Source organism: Falco punctatus, assembly GCF_963210335.1.
Source record: "Falco punctatus genome assembly, chromosome: 6".
NCBI classification, from domain to species: domain Eukaryota; kingdom Metazoa; phylum Chordata; class Aves; order Falconiformes; family Falconidae; genus Falco; species Falco punctatus.
In genome coordinates this window covers 16,099,075-16,121,121 of record NC_137585.1, presented here as the reverse complement: position 1 = coordinate 16,121,121, position 22,047 = coordinate 16,099,075, and the positions used below count along the sequence as shown (strand labels likewise).

Genomic DNA, 22,047 nt, shown 5'->3' with positions numbered 1-22,047 from the left:
AGATAATTCATCTATCAGAAGGCAATGCAGAAATACTAACTACGAAGATATTTTTACATACAATCTCATAAATAAAGGAAACAGGGTGCTGGTCACCCTATATCCTATATAAATACTGGAAATGCAAACTGTCTGGAAAGAAGAAATAGAATGCTATACCCCGGTATGTGCACTAATTCATTAACTGCTCTATGGCTCCAATCCAGCAAAACACTTAAGCACATGAATAGTCCCAACAACAAAGGCCTGAAAGCCTGCCCACACATTAAAGTAAAACGCAGTGTCGGCACAAGCCTCTCCCTTGCTTTCAGGAAAACCTACAAAACCCAGAGAACAAAATCAATGCCGCGTCCATTGGGTATAGCAGGCAAGGAGTGGGGTCACAGCAGCCACACTGAAGGACAGTTTAGGAAAATGTATTTTTACAAAATGCGTAAGTATTTGTATATACAAATTTTAAATACACACACATTGGTAGTATTATATATTATTTTCTAAGCATTGTAAGAGCCCAGAATATCTGCAATACAAAAGGGCCATTTAGCTATGAAAAACATCTAAACTTTTTACTGGGTTTGCTTTTATGGGAAGATACTTTGCCATTCTGTGGAAAGGGAATATGTTGCTCTGTTTTCCCTGAGTTTTCCTCAGAGAAGGAATGTGAATAAAATGTCAGCGTGAGACATGCAGCAATCCTAGCTTACTCAAATCAAATGTCAGGGTTCAAGCAAGCATGATGATAACATTTGGTGGGGGCACGAGGGAAAGAAATGAGTGATTCACAGTCTGGAAGGCGACATTGCAGGGTCTAGATCAGTGGAAAAGTGAGAGGTGCTCAGGAAGGATGGTTGTGGAACAGAGATTTTGAATATAAAAGTTACCTGCTATCAAGATTTGCTCAGATGGCACCAATAAAGCATTCAAAAACATTTTCCTGTGACCTCAGACAACAAAATCCTTTACTATGTGAGCGAGAGTATTACCAAGAGGAGCATTTTAAAGCATAGTTACAATTTCTCCTTTTACTATCATTAGTATTTACACTCACCAAAACAATCCTCTTGCTTCTCTGTTCAAATGATACAATCAGCACCAAACACAGTTACACAGGGGGCATGTAGGCAAACACATTTTCCACACAGCAGCAAACTTGATCTCATTCCTGTCACAAATGGTTAATTTTTTTCTGGGGCACTCAGCATCAGATTTCATGTGGAGGCACCTGAAATAGCAGTCCTATGTTATTAGGCATTTAAGACCAAACGCTATCACCAACACAATGAGTGGAAGCCTAATCTGGCCGTTGTACTTCAGAAATGAATGAAACATTTATAGGGCAGTAGTGGTGTGAAAGTGGAAGAACCTGCTTCTCTCAGAAGTCTATATGCTCTGCTGGCACATTCAGGGTGAGAAATACCCAGTGTGTACAGAAACCACTCTGCTGCTCTCATATCACTGCTCTTTCTCTGTGCATTGAGGCTTATTTGTCATTGCAGAATAGTTTCTTAAGCTTAAAACTAGCAGGCTCTCTTCTGTGCCCAAGTGACTATCTCAGCACCTGTTTATTGCTCTGCTACGGTGCACACCAACTTCTGACTACAATAACAATCATTAGTAGTAGTATTTGGGATTAGTAGACTATGTAACTGCCCTACAAGCATATTCTTCAGTACTGAATTGCCTTTCATCTACTTATCACCTATTGGTTTCTTTCTGGCCCTTTTTACTCCTTCTCAGAGTTCTGTGTAGGTCCTAGAGACACTTCTGTCCTATAGATCAGTGAAATGGTTTGCTGAAGTCTTCCACAGAAAGTGTAAAGTTTACAATGGTAGTACAGTTATTCACAACTTCCTTTACCTGTGCAATGGTGTAACCCAAAGAAACAATCATAAATCACGTCAGTTTCTGATTCAATCTCTGTTGTTGGCAGATGTTTACAGTCTCGTGATGCCAGTTCAAATCCTACTGAAACTGCTGAGAGTTTGTGGACTGCTGAACCAGTTCAATCAGACTTGCATCTCATTTCCACTTTAGAGAGAACATTACAGCTGTGACTGGAGCAGTCTTTAGCCTCTACAGATTTCATGGTCTAACAAAGCTGTACTATTTCATCCTAGTCACCATGTATAAACCTAACTGGTATTCCATTTTTTAAAAAGAGAAAGGAGGTAAAAGGATAGGATGAATGAAGATAAAGATATATTGGTAGAGCTGCATGTGGAAATAAGCATGGCATCTGCTAGCAGCATATCTAGTTTGTAGCCATCCCTGGCTTTAATGATCTAAGAAAAGAAAGATGAAAAAAATTCTTTGGAAGCTATAAGCTCTTTGCAAGAGGTCAACAAGTCTTTGAGTCAGTAAATAAAAGTGCAGTCAATATTGCTGTGCAAGGATGAACACAGAAAAACAGAATTTTTCTTGATAAGCAGCTCAGTTTGATTTCTGTATTGTGATGAAAAGCATTTGTTAAACACTGAATATGGATTTTAAATTGGGCAGTATTTTTTGGTGGTCAAGTTAAGCAGAAGTGTTTTTCCTGATACCAGCTCATATTGGTCAAAGCAAGGAAATCCTATTTCTGCCTGTAAAGAGACTGTGGAAGTCCAAGGAGAGAATAATTATGGAACAGGAAAAACAGGCTGTCATTCAACACAACCACACTTCTGACCACAATGTTGCTTTTAAGATAGCTCAACTTAGTATAGCTCAGCACCGAAGTATCTCCGCGAAGTCATAATAAACACTAAGAGAAAATGAGGTCTTTACAGGTGTTTTTAGAGGAAATGAAGAAACAAAACAACCCCATAAAATATTTAACCAAATGACACATAAATAAACTTTGAGTGCTTGGAGATATATTTACATTCTGGGTTTGGGCACTTGATAGCTAATAGCAAAAGTGAATTTGATGGACACTCAGAAGTAGCACCATTTACACTAGGTCTACAAGCCTCAAATCTGGGTTAAAAAAATATCCGCAGTCTGGACAACAGGAAAATTCCTTTAGCCACCTAACATCCCTCTGCATGACACTAATGAGAACAAAATAAAAAAACACAGAGGCTTTCATGCTCCCACCAAGGCTCTACTTTTAAAGGATCTAACTACTGAGAATTACCACAGATATTCTTTCCTTTTATTGTTTTTCTGGCATTTTACTCTACCATGGGGCTGTTTCATAGGCATTTCAGTCACCTCCTGACAGATAATCCTCCAGATTAATTCAGAGTTCATTTGGCTGATAACTGGTCAGCTTCTTTGAGAGATGGCAATGGAATGACAGCTCACTACCTCTTTCTGCAAATTCTCGGAAGACTGAACAGCACAAGGTATTTTTAACTAATGCCAAATGCTAAAAAGTCATGTTGAGATGTACACAGAAAGCCTTTTCAAAATAAATCTCCAGGTAAACATACTATTCAGGATTCAAGAGAGAGACACAGACTAGGCTAGGAAAGTATTGCTCAACAAATCCTGGTTTAAAACAGCTTATTACAGGCTTTTTTTTTTTTTTTTAATGAGATGTTTTTCAGATTCTGATTAGAGCAGAGTAATTAAACGTCCATTAAGGAAGCACTTAGGCCAAATGGATATCTTTTCCTGGGAAGCTTAAAGGGAGTTCTGAGAGCATTTTGTCCAGAGAGGCAAGGAGCAGAAACAGCACTGGGGAAGAGTGTGCAGACGTGTGGCTGTGTGTAAGGGCAGGGTAGGCCAGTCTCACCTCAAGCACAGCTTGAATGCTGCCCTTTGGCAGAGCTGGCAGCACCTTTTTTTTGTTTGGCCTTTTCCTGGCAAGCTCCCCCAACACTGAAATATTTCACCCGCAAAAGGAAACAAATGTTTCAGAAACACTACCAGGAATACGCTCCTTCATCTAGCAAATCAGGCTTCATGTTTGAGCTGTTTCTTGTACTAAGAGCCCAGTCTCTCCTCTTGATAAGGGGGTTTCCTGGATATTCATGCTACGGTACAATACATCAGCCACCTATGGAGGCAGACAAGGCGCCCTACCAACCACTACCATAAAGTGCAAAGGACAACACTTCCAGGTCTAAATATTTCAGAGTTTTGATGTTTGGGGTTTTTTCTATGAATTTTTTAAATATATAGTTAGTATTTCCAGGAAAAGCAGCTACTTCAGAAAACAAAATTTAGTGCTGCGGAAGAATACACTTCTTTCAAAAATAATGTTGACAACATCTGGTTGACCTGTTCAGGTAGTTGTTGTTGTTCAACAACTTGTTCAAGAAGTTCCACTTTACTTTTCGGAACCTAGACATTCCTAGTGTCAGTTTGGCTGCCTTCCCAGTACAAGGGCACAGTGCAGAAAGTCATCAGGCATCCTGAATTTCAGTGAGAAGTCAAGCTGCCTGGCACCATCAGAAATCGCTCAGTTTACCACAGTGAGCCAACAGAGAGCAAACAGAACAAAAAGTGTAGGGAGGAAAGGTGGGAGAGGACAGCATTTGCAAAATGCACTGTTAGCCACCTGGCTCCCTGTGCTACACTTTGATCTCTAAACATGTACACATAATTCATCAATCATTGATGCTGAAGTGCACCAGGAATGAAAAGAGGGAATTAAGTAATGGACCAAAAGAATGGGGCTCAGGGTATCTGCATTCTGTTCCCAGTAGGAGCATACATACATAAAAACAGATACTCAGTTCTACAAAGCAGATTTGGTGAAATCAACATAGTACCAATTAAACTGCATGCTCTGTCAAATGATTCCTTCACAGCTTTTCTGGAAAGCTCTTGGGATTTCTACAGTCTTCCTGTGCAACTCTAGGCAAATTATTTAACTGTTCTGTCTCCTGTATCTGTAACTTACAGCACATGGCATAATATCTCCTATTTCAGAGGGGGTTTAGAGTACTGAGGTAGTTTTTGTAGCCTCCTGCGACATCCTCTAGTGAATTAGTGATTAGAAAAGCAAATGACTAGGAGTTCACTTCTGGAGCTGGCAGAACAAGAAAAGCACAGCGTAAGAACAATTCACATCGCTGCTTCCCCATCTTGGCATTCGTAGCATTCCAAACAAATGTCAGTTTAAATAACCAACTCTCATTACACTAAATACTGAAATGCCAACACTGATCATGTGAATTTCTGTCAAAAATTAATGTTCGAGTAAGGAGGGTCTTAGTTTTAGCCTGTCTAGTACTTTGCAGTTTGATATGGATTGAAGATAGCAGCTATTATATTATCCTCAGCCCATGTTAACTGTAGGGAGAAAACCTGCCAACTCTTGTAAATCACCAATGTAACACAATGTTTGCAGCACACCGTACTGGATAATACTGGCTTACACTGCATGTACAGTGACCGAGCTATAAACACCAACAATAACTTTTAAATAAGGTGTTTCATACCAAAGAGGGACAAAAGGGCTGTTGCCTTTACTCAAAGGTGAATGCTTTGTGTTGGGACATAAGAACAAAGATCATCTGCAGCTTCTCAGCACTGATACGTCAGGCAGAGCCTTTCGAAAGCGCTTGATCATACTATGAATCATGCACAAAAAGCAGGTAAACAGATTCCTTGCACAAGCTCAGTGCTTTTATTAATGGTGAACACAGTTCACACTCCAACAGCACACAATGCTTTTCTCCCATTTGTACTTAATGCCTCTGTTTCTGCATTTCTTGACTCCTGGGAGAAGCAAAGCTGTTGAGCCCCTGCAAGGGTATCATCCTGATGACTTGGGCGTGATTACAGGTTGGCTTTGTAATCTCAGCACATGACCCACTCCACTGAGAAAAACATTGAAAGAAAGAAAGACATTGCTGCATTTTGACTATACTATGGCTATACTGTGGTTTATACAGGACAGGAGCTAGCTAGATGGAAAGAAAACTGTAAGGGAGAGTATACTGAAAAGGAATGCATTAGTGAGCCAGGTTATTAAGGAGACAGAGGAAGAAATTAGAGATTTTTCTGTTTCACACCCTTCTTTTTTCCTTCAATCTGTTCTCTTCTGCCTCATTCCCACTTGGCTGTCTATCTGTCTACTTCTCTTACTTACTGTTTACCTGACATACCCTTGTCTCACTCCCTTCTTCCTTTGTGTCCCCTCTTAAAAACACGTCATGGTGCTACGACAATGATTCTGCCATGAAAGCATTCACAGTGACTGTGTTTTGTGCTGTCCTCTGCCCTATGTTTGCCTTGTTTACTCAGGCTGTAAATTTTCCCAGTTTGTACAGGGTCTCATGCAATCTGGCCCCATTCTTGACTGGTGTGTAAAAAATAATCAAAACCAGTTACAAACCCAACAATTTTATGACCCAGATACTCCTAAGATATAAAGCTTAACAGAGCATGCAAGTATTCTTAGGCTTGAAAATATACATGGCTATTAAATACAAACATCTTCCTTCTTATTTCCATTAATTCCTAAATTATTTCAGAATAGCTCGGAGCAACCTCAAACATAATTACATGGAATTGAATAATTAATAGAACTCATTAAATGCATAGTATGCATACCATGTACAGGAGGGTAACAATATATATAAACAGGTATTTGGCATTCATATCTTGAATTCCTACTGGTTTGTAGCCAAAAGCACATTGCAGTATCAGCCTCTAGAGAGTTCCTGCTGGATCACATCTCTGAGATTTGTCGTGAATAGCAGAAAAGAGGAACAATACCTGCAACATGGCCTGTAACTGACTTCTCTGCGTGGTGAAAAATACAAGACATATATGGAAAGACCCATAGTGACTGCAGTAAGTGTGAAAGATGCTGAGCACCTTTACAGAGTACTCAGAGCAGGCCCTGAATTCATCATTGTATCCCTGATGGCACGAGAGAGACATATCATGACAAATACAATGTATGCAATACTTAAAACAGAGTCCATTTGTTGTGTGCACGTGTGAATGTAACTCAGAATGTACACTCTGGCTTAATACTCTTCGCAGATCTTTCTCACCTGATGTTTCAGTCAACTGGATGCTAGGGGCCTTTAAAAAACATCAGTTCTTTCATTTAGTATAATCCTGCTATATGCAGAGCAGCCAGTATGAACAGAACATTGGTTCACTTCCAATGCTATTGAATGATTGAGTGTGAAAGCCCCCTTTGCGTATTTTCTCTTTATTTTTTTTTTAAATGTACTACTTTCCAGTGTGTTTTCCCATTCGTGCATATAGCTTTCCCATCTTGTCAGCACTGCCAGTCAGTCAGTCACTGAGCTACAAACTGCTCACTGCACTTTCTGTCACACAGGTGTGGAGAGATTTTTGATCTGACTTACAAATTCCCCGCTCCCCCTGGCAAGCTGGCTGGCTGTCATGTTGCTGAAGGGCGTTTCAAACAGCTGCTCTCTCCAAGACGCATTCTTTGCATCTCCAACTTCATTATTTCTTACACACTTCTTTTCCCCCTGTAGTTTCATCCTTTCCATACCAAAAGGCATTGGCAATGGAGCCGTGCAGAAACAACCACTGTACCGTTAAAACTATTCCAGATTTTGGCTCGTTGAGAGATGATCTGCATATCCTAGTTTATCACTTAGTCATGTTCAACTGTGCATCTACTTTTACTATTAAGCACTATATGCAAGTTACACATGACTTCTAGATTACTTACCAGTTGATGTTTTCTAGTGCATCTAGGCTTCATTTTTTTAGTATTATTTTCTTGTCTTTTTTGTTTTTGAAATATTTGCCTGTTCTGATCAGCACACTTAAATCTGGGACTTGTTACAGGGCAGCTTCTGCACTACACTCTTAGAATTCAATCCCAGATTTTGGTAAAACCTGGCGATCTGCTATTGTTCCTGAGCGTTGGGAGATTTCTCCTTTGAGTTTCAATGAACTCACCACCACTGCATTGTGCTAACCGGTTGGTTTACTAGTGCATTCAGCCTCAGCTAAAGCAAAGCAGCAGAGGTTATTGATTACTCAACAAAATTTGGTTTTCCTTCCAAATGAAACCTAATTCAAAGCCCCAGAAAATTTTGAAGTACAATATTTTTCCTTCAGAAGGCAGATGAGCTATAAAACTAAGGTAGCATATGTAGAGACTTTATCACATTTTGTTGAGTATAAAACTGGTCCCTAGGACCTCAACAAGGGCCTGCAACCAACTCTACTTGGCTATATTTAACTCTGCAACTTGTGTTATACTGAAACTATCTTGATTTCATATCCTATACAATTTCCTCACATCCTGTTTGCCATCTGGACTGCTCTGAGGAACAGGACTGCAGCTGCTTCGATGGGGTGAATCTATCCTGGAGTTCAGACACAGTCACAAGAGCTTTAGACAATACTGTAATATTTACACCTCAGTTTTCTTACCTATAAAGGGAAGATTGCAGTCTCAGGTTTCAGATGCATTTAAAATTATTGTAAGCCAAAAGTGACATGCTTTTGCCTCCAATTCTATGACATCCTAAGCAGTCACCATTTAAGCTGACATTTATTGAAGGCCTTAATGTGAAAAGCTGAAGAAAAAAAAAAGAAAAACAACAAAAAACTACTGATAATTTTGATACTTAAAATTCTGCTTTTGCAGTTTTATTTGGATAGTACTTAAAAGGCGGCTACGAAGAGGGTGGAGGGTCTCTTTTCACAAGGAGTCACATGGAGAAGACAAATGGCAATGGGTATAAGTTGCACCGGGGAAGGTTTTATCTTGACATAAGAAAGAAATTTTTTACAATGAGAACAATCATTCACTGGAACAACTTCCCAAGGGACATGGTAGAGTCCCCATTGCCAGCCGTTTTCAAAATGTGACTAATCAGGGCTCTCAATATTCTCACCTAGGCTCCCTTTCCCACAAAAGGTTGGACCAGATGATCTGCCAGGGTCCCTTCCAACCTGGGCAGTTCTATGACTCTATGAGACTACTTAACTTCCACATCTAGTCCTAAACTTTCATCTAATATTGGTTTTATGATTATATAATTACTGCTTCTCCACACAACTGAACTTCAGTCAGATTACACTTAAATTAGTTTTACACCAGTGTAACTTTACTAGTCCTAATCATCATAAATCACTGATATATGAGAGGAGGGATATCAGGCCTAACAGAGATTATTTTTTACTTATACCAGGTGTTTTCACCTGTTGCATTTTTCCTTCACACAAATTACAAAGCCCTTCCATTCCAGAGGAATGGAGAAAGCAAATGTGAGGCACCCTTCACACAAGCTGCTGGAGCAAGTAAGAATCCCTGAAACCAAAGTACAGCAATTTTCTTGGGTTATACACCATTTTAAAAGGTTACACATGTCTAACAGGGCACAATGAGATTTAAAATAGTTTATTAAGCCTTTTTTCCTGGATACGTTCTGTATCCTATATTCTGTGAAATATAATACATTGAACTATTTATTCAAAATGTATCATGGGAATGTATAAACAGAGACATTTCTATTACACATTGGTCTTATTGTGTGCAGTTTTAGGAAAATTCCAAGATGGCAGTACGTTTGTCCTGATAAAACTTATGCTGCCTGATAGGTTTTCTTATTATCTAAAAGCACACGAATCCATTTCCTTAAAATTTACTTTACATATATTCATTTACTTTACAATCATATTAGGATTCCAATTAAAAAAGACAAATAGGACTGTTCTCCTCCAATGAATGGGATGCCTGTACTAGAGGTAGCCATGGCAAAGTATATTCAAGTAATGGAGTAATTTAACCAGTTACATCATCATGAAAGAGCTTTCACAGTTGAGATGAGAAACCTTTTACTTCATAAAGTCTGGAACAGTGCTGGCAACACTTAATTACTTAAGGTCACCCTTCTACATTAATCTAAATATGAATAGATTATTGTGCTTTCTGTAGAAAAAGCACCTCTGTCCTCTAAAGTGCTTTGTAGAAATTCTTGAGTCACAATAACTTTCTTGCCCAGAGTCCCACAAGGCATCAGCACCAGAGATGGGAAGAAAGTCCAGAATCCCAACCTGTAACCTTTCCTGCATTGACTGGGGGTCATGCTTCCTCCCAAGGAGTCCTAACACATTATTCTACCGATGTAAAATTGCACTGAACTAAGAAAACAAGTATGGAATAAAAATAAATCATGGAAAGTATTGAAGATGTAAATTGAAAAAAGGTGGGTTTATAATCCTCAGAACAAGAAGAAACTTGGTAGTTTGAAGTCAGCTGACCGACGAACTCCTATGCTACTACTGCAAAATTAACAAGGGTTTAAACATACAATCAAGTTTAACAAGTTACTATCAGGACAAGCATGGTAAGCCATTTCATAAGCCCATGACAAACGCAAGAGAACTTGGCCTAGCATGTTTCCCTTTCCTCTGGGACTAAACTGTCACACTTTTAGTGCAGAAAGAGGCAAGCTGGTTTTGAGACAGTTTGTAGCACAGTAATTTGCTAAGTTGTGGTAGCTTGACTTTATGTCAAACTCCCTAACCCTTCTAAGAACATAAGGCTAATGGGATAAGGGGAACTGAAAGAGCATTTCCTTGCCAAATGTTTTTTTTAATAGGCTTGAAAATGATAGTGACAAGTGTGTGAAAAGCCTTTCCACTGTTTGACCAGACTATCGTAATTTCTAGCCTTCTATAACCTGGTACTTTTCCACCTCTTCTTGTCTCCACTTACACTGACCACTCCTAATTGCACCCACCTTTTTAGTTTACTTGACACTACCTGTGTGAAGACATTGGCAGTGAATGTTTAGCAGATATAAGACCATTGATATAACTATGCTTTAGGCAGACATTCAGGGATGAAATCTAAAATAACAGAAATCCTCCTAGCCACAGAACTCCTTAAGTATCTATCTTCTAAGTAAACAACCTTTGTGTTTTAGGAGACTTGCCCTCTGGAGGTAGAACAGCTATAGCTTTCTGTAATGTGTCAGCTGACAGTTTTGGTTGGTGAGGCAGTTTGTAGCCAGGACTCCTGACCACAATACCTTTTATAGTTGTAATGCAAATGGGACATACCATACCCTTCATTATGATCACTCTGAACTTAGCAGAGATACAGGCATATAGCTAAACTGTCTATTTTGATGCTTTTAAAGCCCATTCAGATTTGTAACTAACTTTACCATCACTAGAACGTTAATGATGTGCTCAAGGCTTTGCTGAATTGGGGCTTTTGGCTTATCATCAGACTAAGGGAAAACATGCTGTAACCCACTCACCTGACTCAGTCACAGCTGCAGTGTACAATACTAATCTCCACATTTATTAAACACATGCTCCCTCTGGAGCTGGAGATGACACAGTAACAGCTGTTGTATTCTGGTTTCCTTTTAAGTCATGAGGAAACAAACACAAACCTGTCTCTGGTATATACACAGTGTTCACACCTACTATTGCAATTAAGATGCACTAAGATAAACAACAATTAAGTTCTTTGTATTTTTTACAATCCATTCTCCCTCCCATTTTCTCTCCCCGTTGTTGCCATCATTATTGTGAGCAAACTAGCACTGAAAACTGACTCAGCAAAGGGAAATTTCCCACAAAAATAAATGTACTAAATTGTACTGGGCATAGAATCATCCCCAAAGATACTGAGACTAAATGTAAGAGATTAGTAGGCCAACAATGAATACAGTGAAACAAAGTAAATATTGGGAAACCATGGTTTACCCTGACTTTAATGTCAGTCTGGCCTCCTGTTGGTATAAAATTCCTATTTGTGGATCATTAATTCTTTTTGTCCATAGGAAATAAGAACACTTGTAGGTAGCAAGCAAACATGTCACAGCAAGGATGATATTAAAAGCCCCACCATGAACTCCAGTGTGGTTTTTAGGTACACTTGTGGGTAGGAGCATGGTAGTACAATACACCCCCAAAACACTGGGACAGGCACAGTGCATGTCTGGAAGCTGGGAAATTCACACAGCAGCCAACAATTTTTAGGAAGGTGCTTTATATCAGAAGATGCCTTTCCTTTGGCTGGTTAGTATAAAAAGGGACAAATTCCCTCCTCTGCTCAACCCCCAAGAGAATATTCAATGCCCTTTTTCGACTCTGAAATCACCACATCACTTGAATGTGCTGATGAGCTCTAAGCAAGTCATCAGCACCAGCCTTGCTGACAGCCAAGGCAGGTGAGCTGGGCCTGCAGACAAGGCACTGCTTAGGCTTGGTGCTGCTCCCTCCATTCTGAACTCATCCCAGCTCCTAAGCACAACCTAAGCACCTTGCAATGCTTCTCCCCTTTTCCCAAGGCACTTGAAAACAGGACGGAAAAGGTGGCAGCAAACTGCATGAAGAACCTTGTGCTTGATTGTTTTAGACTGGCTGAGACCTTGAAGAGACTTCAGGTAATGTCAAGAACACTGAGATTGTGTGACTGCATATGCATTTTTCAGAGCCAGAAAAGTAATCCCCCTGCAATTAATGGCTCTTACCATGCTCAATGTCAACAAGCTTGCTAAAGGACTCTGGCAAGTCAGTGCCTTTGTGTTTGCGTTGCAATGCTGGCTGTGTGGTGTGCTTTTGTCCACTATACCTCTGCTGGTAAACAAGGCTGAAGACACAGTCCAGTCCTAGGCACAATTCTGGCTAAATATGTTGAGGCATATTTTTGTGTTCTGACAGTTTCTGTAGTGGTGCTTACAAGTGAGACAGATGAAAGTGAGTAAACACAGATATTAAAAAAGCCATTTACTTTCTCACCATGCATGTTTACTATTTGCAGTTCAGTTGCCTCTGACAACTGAAAGAGATAATTTAATCCTATTTCCTTACTCCAGCATACCCACCTGATCTATTTCTGTGGGACATCATGGCACTACAGTGTAACATTTGCTGTTACTGTAAATTGGCACTTTATTTTTTAAAAGCTACAAACCATTTGTTGATAAAACACTTTGCAAACACCATCAGTCTATTTGGTAGGTCGCTTGTTTTTTTCATATCTCAAATAATTTGAAGAAGTTGCTTCAAATTAAACATTCATGTCTTACATGACATTTTCTTTGTAAACAAGTTGACACAAATACATTATTCCTCTGCATATTTATTACATGCATACAGCAGTCAACCTTCAAACCCACTCCCCTAGTCCTTCTGAAAAACTAGGAATCCTCTTTGCCATAAAAACTTACCCTTTTCCCTCAATAAATCTACTCCTTAGAAGAAACTATTAGCTTCAGAGTCTCATTTTTCATTTATTTCATTAGTTTCCATCTCAGATATCTAAATTCTCTTTTATTATAGCTGCGAACTTTTATAATGTGCAAATTGAAATAATGATTGTATCGCAGCACTCTGCAAGTGGTTTTCATTAAGCCTCCAGCTACTATTCCTTGCTCTGTTGGACATCTTTGTGTCACGGTTACTTTATGCTGGACAGAAATTTGAACAATTTACGTTGAAAAGAATTACTAAAAACCTATTAGATAACAGCCTTTAAAATGCACTGGTTGATGGAGCTTAATTGTATGTCCTTGTCATAATCAAAATACCTCAATTGCTTAAAACTTAATGATCACGCTAAAAAGTGGACCTGTAAATATATTCCAGACATTCACATTTCTGAAAATCAAAATTACTACACGTCTTTACAATTCTGTGTAAGCAGACACACACTGCCAGAAATACATTTACATTTCTGAGATGCTACACTACAATGTTTTGCTTTCTTGTCAACAGAGTGACTAAATTCATACTCCACATTCAAGTAGGATTTTCTGGATAATTCTAGTGACTTGAAATAGTTCAGAACCATTTGTGTGGCTTGTTGAAATTTACAGTGTGCTTACATTGTTGATCACCAGACTGATCTTGCTACTTTGTCATTCTGTATTGCCTATTGGTAAATGAGTTTGCTAGCATATATTCCCGTTGCTGCCAGGGTCACCAGAAGTCTGAATGAGCACATAAAGAGTCCACTTAATTGCAAAGATTTATAGCTATGCTGTTTTCTTTTCTCCCTTTCCACTCAAACTTGTCTTCCATGTCTGACATGTACAGAAAAGGGAGAGCTGCTTATTCTAGTCAAAATCAGCAGCAGACAAGGATCACAGTTTTGCAGGGATTCCTTATTTCTACTGCTAGTGCATAGGCAACAGAGAAGCAGTTTTCTAGTCCACCCTAGACAGGGTACTGAACCAAAGAAAAATGCTGTGTCAATATAGGATCAGCCATCATGTCTGCAATGAAGCAATGAGCTACCTGACTGGCAATACCCCATAATCTGCATAACTTCCAGAAGCAACAAGCTGTTCATTTTGATTTAAGATACCATGCTCTCTAAGGTGGAAGACAGTTGAACTATTATATAATAAACAGATAAGAAATTTTTAAGTCTTGGAAACTCAGAAGCAGAAAGTTGCCATTTGAAAATCTGCTTCTGCCTGCCCAGATAGCCTACTGTTTGTTTGAACCAAGTATAATTTCTATGTCAAACTAAAGCCTTTTCCCCTGTCTTATTTATGGCTTTGCTTAAGTTTGGGTAGCAGAGGAATCAATCAATTCCAACCAACCAGTGAAATGATTTTGGGAGCTCTGGGGATAAAAAAAATCCCCCCAAACAGTTCTTGCATTTTTGATTAACACAGTTATTCTAAAGAGCACAATTTACACACTGAAAACTTACCAATGGAGCGATGAATGCAGGTATGCTGGTTATCACTCAGAAAAAAGCCCTCTTTGCACTGACATTCATAGCTGCCCATAGTATTTACACAAATCTGTTGGCACCCTCCATTGTTATCCTGACATTCATCAACATCTAGAAGAGAGAAGAAAAAAGAAATGCAAGATAACATACAGATTCAGAATATACATTTAGAAGAGCAAGGAATCCACAAATAGGCACACTGTAAATTAAGCTAATGAAAACTACCCAAACTCCATCAGAGTAATCCAAATTAATCCATCTAATTCTTCTTCCTGCATCTTAGGTTTAAAGTTAACATAAAAAAACAGTGGGGAGAGGAGTCCAGCTAAGTCTCCATGCATTCTGAGCTGCAAATTGATTGCCAATGCACAACGAATGTTAACGTCCTAAAAAGGCTGTGACCCCATCTGCCAAGTGTGGTGTTGCACTCTGTCATTCCCACTCCACTTGGAAAGACATACTTCAGGCCTACAGTAATTTCTAGCAGGGGTAGCAGGCAAACACAAAGGGCATTACTGAGTGAAAAGAGTCTTTATAGAGTTCTGGTCTTGAACAGAACAGCATGTTTCAATTACTGGAGTCATAACCCCCTACTTTGTCAGTTTGTTTAATGTTGTTTAATGAAAAGAAGGCTTCTTAAATCTAAATGTTCCATGTCTGTATTGTTATTTTAATAGGCAAATATATAAAAACCACAAAGGCAGCATTAGCTACTGGCTGTTTTGAGGGTCCCTGCCTACCCCCCCATCACCTTCCTTTGGCATAGAATTTTTTATGCTGTTGCATTTAACAGAGACATATGTTTCAATATTGGGAAACCACTGCGATTAAAAGGTATCTGACCCACATTCAACCTTGCAAGTCTCCTGTTTTGCTCATAAAAGGTATATCATATTGATTTCCTGTTTCTCCTTTGGATAAAAGCAACTTGCCACCTGAAAAATCCATGTTTTCCTTTTTTATGGAGATCCTGCAACCAGTTAGTTATTTCACAGTATATGCCAACATGTCAGCAAACGAGCTGGTGTGTTTTTTGCTTTCATTTTATTTTTGGAGGGAGGAAAAAACCACAACAAAGATAATGATCCACAACATTCAAAACCTCCTAACAGCTGGCACAGCTCCTGCAGAAATTAACTCCTCCAGGACTGGCCACATGCACTGTGGTAAAAACCAAGCTGCTTTTGCAGCACTCTTACAGGCAAGGCCAGGAAGCTTTGAAACGCCAGTAACTAATGCAGGAACACTGGCTAGTTCCAGCAGCTTGCTCGGCTAAGCCTGCTATTGCTGTTTGTGTGAGTGTGCTGCCTGTGCTTCACACAACAGAAATTGTAGCTCTTTCTCATAGAGAAAAAAAGCTCTAGGGTAATTACAGCAGTACCCAGGGAAACCAAGCAGTCTCCTCCTGCCTTGAACTACAATGGAAGTGCGTAGACAGTCCTCCTTTTTTTATTTACCAGGAAATGTTAAGCACTATTGCCTCAATTTTTCTGTATCAAAATCCTCCCTGCCCTCAGTTCTTGCTCTTTTCCGGATTTGAACCTTTTCATAACCCCATCAGAGCAGTTTGGCAGTGCATAGAAAAAGGAGAAGTGAAGACTTTCCTTGTCTACTGCAGTATAAGAAGGGAAGATAAATAAGACAACTATTGTGAGATCCTTCCTCTGTGAGTCAGCGGGCCTTGCTGCTCTATTAGTGGCAACCCAAACTTGTTCCTTCAAAACAGCACACTGGAATCTAGATCATCTCTGGAAGGCAAGTGGAACACTAACTGAAGGAAAAAGTCTCAGTTGGTACATGCACAAACCCCACAGTTTTGCTACAAAGTACATGGCCTTCACTGAGCTCTGTTTACAGTATCACAAAGCAACTCGAACAATTGCCTTCCAGATCTGATGAATAATCCGAAACAAATGCAATCATTTATAAACATTTTTTTCTGTTCATGATAGCAAATGCTGGTGATTTACTACTTACATAAAGAGACAGCTCAATTTAATACCGAGCCCCAAATCCATATGCTTGAATAAAAGTTATTACAATTTAAACTCTTTTAAAAAGTTTTACTATGTGGAATTTCTTCCAATTGTTTTCAATTACTTGCCTCAAAATTATTTTAATATGCATTTATGAAGAGAAGGATTTGAAGAAAGGGAGCAGCTGGGATCTCGGACTACTATATCTCTATCTCCATACTACATGCCTTCCAATAAATCTTGGCCTGGTGGTGCAGGATTAACATTTTCTCTTCTCAGGCCTACTGGGGTCAGGCTTTTTGGAGCACTTTGTATTACTGCAGTCTTAAAAGGTAGTATTGCTATTATCCACCATACCAAGCAATCTATTGGGCATAGCTGCCTGGAAAGTATTTACTGAATTACTTACTTGGTAAACTTTCTTTCCAATAAAATCACTTTATGACCAGCCTATTACTAACCCAGTTTAGAGAATGCGGTAAAAAAAGTCTTCTGAAGTTAGGAGAGAGAACTCCATTGACTCCCAAGGAGCTCATGCTCTGGTAGATCTGGCAGAGTAATTCCTTCATGTATCCGATCTTTTTCAAAGCTCACAAATGAAATAGCTGCCAAAGGGGCTTTTTCTCTCCTTCATTGTTTGTGCAACTCTCATTCAATGCAGCTCAAGTTACCCAGCTGAACGTGTAAACATCGGTAATGCAGCATATGCAAAACTGCATTTTGGACCAGATTTTCTAGAGATTAAGTTCCACATAAACACCAAAATAAGTAGTCAGGTTTTCAATAAAGCTCTTCTGGCTCCAGTTTTGGAGGCTCTACACATCAGACTGGGCTGTGACTGTTTTGAAAAACTGAGGGTGGATTCTCAGGGGCTTTAATTGGTGCCACTCTGTGGGACAGTTTACACACTGCTGGAGATCTGAAACTCAGGGCCTAACTAGATATAGGAAAAAAGTTGCTTATGATGTAAAACCCCATCACTCAAATATCTACTCAAGCCACAACTAAACCTATTTTAAAAACCTTTCAATTTATTGAGCACAAATACAAATCTCTCTTTATTACTCTATTCTTTATAAAAAAAGGCATTATTTTTAAAGAGCAAACAGAGTGTCTTCTTTGGCAACCTTTAGCACAAAATCAGCTACCACTGGTCATCTTATCCAGGACCAGGGTTGTCTCCCCGAGGACAACCGCCCCAAGACAGCAGGTGCAGGTCTCCCTTTCAACTGGTATATGGAAACCACAATCTATTTCCCAAGCTCCCTATCTGTCACAAGTTCTTTCATCCGTCTCAGCCTGACCACCTGACAGTGTGCTGGTTGCTGGAGTACATTATTCACTGCTTATGGGGGAGCTGAGCCTCGAAATCCTACTGATGATCCCAGGGTGGAAGCTGGAGCAAAATTTCAGCAAACCTACACAATCCCAACTCACAAAAGGATGGAAAAAGGTTCTCACCTGAGCTGAGCTCAGACGGTTATCCCACATGGCTGCCACAACCCTCATCCTCAAAAAGAGGAAGGAAAACTAGGAGGAAGTTAATATATGTGCTTAAGCCATTCTCTGTAACACTCATCACAAAGAACTGTCCTGTGATTACATCTACCAAAGACGATCCCTGATGGAAGAAGCATCTAGAAATAACTCTGCTTCCACAGCTCTTAACTACTCCTTACCAGCACAAACAAAGAGTTAAGATGACAATCAGCACAAGAGCCAGAATTGCTTGTACAGAGTTTAGACCAGAGTGACAAACCCATGTTTCCAGGGAGATAAGGGCCTGGACTTCAAATTGGCTAGTCGTCACCACGGACAACAAGGAATAAGGGAAGAGCCAGCTCAGGGAGAGGCTGGGAAAGGAGAAGTATCTTTCAGAAGAGAAGGAAAGATAATGGATGCATATATGCATACATACATATATAGATCTAACTATAAATCAGAAGCGTTATGCAAATTAATGCATGTCTGATTTTGCATAAGACCTCTAGCTCTTTCGCCCACTGCCTTCACATAATCAAACTTGTGTTCTGTATCTTGGTAAGATGAGATCCTCTAGAGAGTGGTAGTGTGGAACTGTATCAAAGGGTAGGAAACATTACCGCTGATAAAGATGGATGTTTTATTTATTAAATAAATGAATGCTTTTGGTTTCTCATTTAATTTATCTGATTAACTTTTCAAACTAGCTCCACTGGTATTTCACCCTGATCTGGCTCAGAACTTGCCGCAGTATTTGGCCTAAAGAAGCTATTCTGATCGAGTGTCCTGTTTGGATGTCACCGAGGGAGAAAGGTCTGCTAAAGGTACCCGAAACCAAAACCACAAGCAGGAAGATATGAAAGTGGAAACACTACACAGAGTCAATGTAAAGAACAGTATTTTGTTCCACTGTCTGTTTCCTGCCATCAGCTCTTCCTTTCTTTTGACATTTTTCTTTCACACCAGCATTTTCATAAACACTTGAGGCCCTCAGAAAAGAGTCTCACCTTCAAAGTCTCCAAAGTATTTCAGAGCCACAGTACAATCCACTTACTATAGCATTAAGATACTTCTAAGAACTTTGACTCATGATTCAGAGAGCTGATCCCGCTAGTTTTTCTCTAAACTACTCTTTGAAACTTTTGGGGAAATTCTGTAAGATGCCTATTTTACCAGTGCAGAACATCATGATAGAGAGATGAACTGCCGATAGCAATACTGCAGACCTTCCTCAAATGTTAGCAAAAATCCACCACTGACGATATCTTGTATTTGTAAGAGAAATGGTTGGCAACTGCTAACTCAGAAAATATTGTGCTTGATTCTGGGATTCTAAAATCATATTCTGAATATTTCTAGTCAGAAAGTTGGCTGAAAAGCGTCATCAGAAAAATCACATTTCTGCATTTACTATAGTCATAGCTATTCTTGTACCAAAAGAACATCTAGCCCAGCATCCTCTCTTTGACACTGCCCTGTAGTGGACACTCAGGAGAAGACTGTGGAAATGGGACAGAACCGTTGCTGGCATGCTCTCCCAGCTTTCAGCAAGCATGTACCTATTAACCTTCCTAAATCATTTGCTAGACCATTGTCCTGCTGGATCTTTCCTGTATGAATTTGTCCAATCTTTTCTGAACACGACATGATGGGGCAATTACTTCTGCAATTCAACGATCAGTTACATTTAAAAAGACATACATTTGTTTATTTCAAATATACTGCTTCATAGCCTGAATGAATTCCTAATTCCACTATTGAGAGAAACAGTAAATATATTCCTGGCCTGCCTTTTCTGCATCTTTCTTGACCTTACCATTCCCCCTTAGCTTCATGCTGTCTACCTCACCTATTTTGAGCCCTAAAGCACAGCAATACACCAATATGATAATTACAGAGACAATTCAAATGACTTCAGTATATCATGTTTAAAACAAAAAGTGCTCATTTCCAGACGTTAACCTTAATGACAGCAACATTTGGCACATATTCTTCTACTTCTCTATTCCATCCCCTCCAAGTACCATGATCTGTACTGGAGTGGGTGTCTTGGAAGATCTGATTTCAAGACACCTGTGGAAGCCCAAAGAGTAAATCTGGAATGCAGGAGTGAAGCAAGTGGTATCAGATTAGAAGTTGTAGGCGGGTGTTCCTGCTGGAATGGCCATACAAGTAGCGACACGCTGTCAAGGTTGGGAGGGTGATACATTGCATCAGCTGACGAGGTCATGGAAGCAGAAATCATTGCTAATTGAAATTAATACTAAACCATCATTCTTAGACCAACTTTATATGAGCATGGAGAATTATTAGAAGAAAGAGAAACTACTACCTATGTACACATCATTTGTGCCTCCAGGAGATCTGAAATCAGACCTCACCCAGAATTTAAAAACAGGGCCCAAATTTTCTACTATTTGCACATACGGCTAGAATTCTGCTTTTTTGCCCCCTTTTTTCAGAAATTGAAAAATCTGGTGAAGAGAATGTAAGAGTCGGTCTAAAGAGAACGATATTGTCTCAACATTGCTAACAGAGACCTGGAGATGGAATGTGTTCCTCATGGACACCGAGACCCTGAAGGAGAACTGCATGGTATGAGGAGTACTATGCCGCTCCCTGATACCCGGCGCTGGAAGGAACAACTACAATAAGGTCACATAACAACTGTTGTCGTTACGACAAACCATAACATGCGTGATAATCTTGCTCAAGAAGGCAGAGACTGACAACAAGCCATGTGTCAGAGGAGGAGCAACGTGTACTGCTCCGCATAAAAGAGGACTCTTTAGCAACCGAATTTTAGGAGATCTCCCCCACCAAGGATCACGACAATCAGAAGGACCGGCAGGATGCTGCCTGGACCTGGGACCATAGGGACGCCTTGGACCTGTGGTGGTAGCTATAATCCTCTTTCCTTTTCTTTTTACTTTATCTTTTCTTCATTTTCTGTCTTTTTACATACCGCACGCCGCTTTACGGGCAAACATTGTGCTGTTTAATTGAAGCATAACCCCTTGGCGTGGTCGCCTTGATTTTTGCGCTTCGAGATCATAGTAAACGAACCATCACGAGTCCACTGTGTGGATCATGACAGAGAAGGAAAAAGAACACCACATCCTTGAACGCAGTACTTCATTCACTACCACAGTGGAGGAAATGTTCACTACAGCCCTTGCTGAGAAAAGATCCATTTGCAAAAAAACGGATCCTACAGCAGTGAATGTTTACTGAGGGACACATTAAAAAAAAAACACAAAGTGTGGAAAATTACCTTTTCCTGAAAAATAAAGCACATTTTACAGAAGAGAAACATGAAGTACTAATCACAGGGATGTTCTTGCATTATGTATACTGAAATAATTCTAAAAAGATCAATGAATTGGCCTCTAGAACCATGCTTTCCTTATGTACAAGGATACAACACTTAAAATGCTGCCCACTATCTGTCCTGGAGAATCCCGCCTCTTAACGGGCTACAATCATCCAACACCTCAACACCCGCTGACTAGGCTTCTTGTTCGCTTGCACAGTTATAGATGTGTGCAACTTGAAAAGGAATGCTTAAATATTTTTTTTCCTTAGCTATTTTGTGACACACAGTGGAATTCCTTAAATTTCACACTACACAAACACAGTGTAAATGCAGCTGCAACAGACTTCTTTGCTATGTATAGCACAGGAAATATTCACTTAATGCAAGAGCTTAACTGCTGCATGTGATGGGTGCCCATTTGCTGAGCTGAAGTAAACAGCCCCATGGATATTGCGCAAATGTTGCATCAAGTTCAAGTCCCCTGATGTCACTTGTTTATTCCTTTCTTAAACAACTGGGCACCATTGTCTGTTCTCTTAAGACATCAAACTTCTTTTCGCAGCTTTTAACGTTTCCAAAATAAACATCCAAGCCCCTTAATGTGACATCTTAGTTGTAGCTTCTATCCTCTCACTTGACTCCTTGACAATAGTCCCTAAACACAACAATGCTTCCAA

The 22,047-nt window shown here is 39.7% G+C and overlaps 1 protein-coding gene across 4 annotated transcripts in view; it reads right to left on the bottom strand.

The window, feature by feature from the left end:
• Positions 1-22,047, bottom strand: part of SCUBE1 (signal peptide, CUB domain and EGF like domain containing 1) — a 218,476-nt gene that overhangs the window by 146,519 nt on the left and 49,910 nt on the right. For all 4 annotated transcript variants that reach the window (XM_080392825.1, XM_080392824.1, XM_080392827.1 and 1 more), the window contains exon 4: positions 14,573-14,707. In XM_080392825.1, coding sequence (XP_080248951.1) covers positions 14,573-14,707 — 135 coding nt within the window. The remainder of the gene's footprint in view (positions 1-14,572; positions 14,708-22,047) is intronic.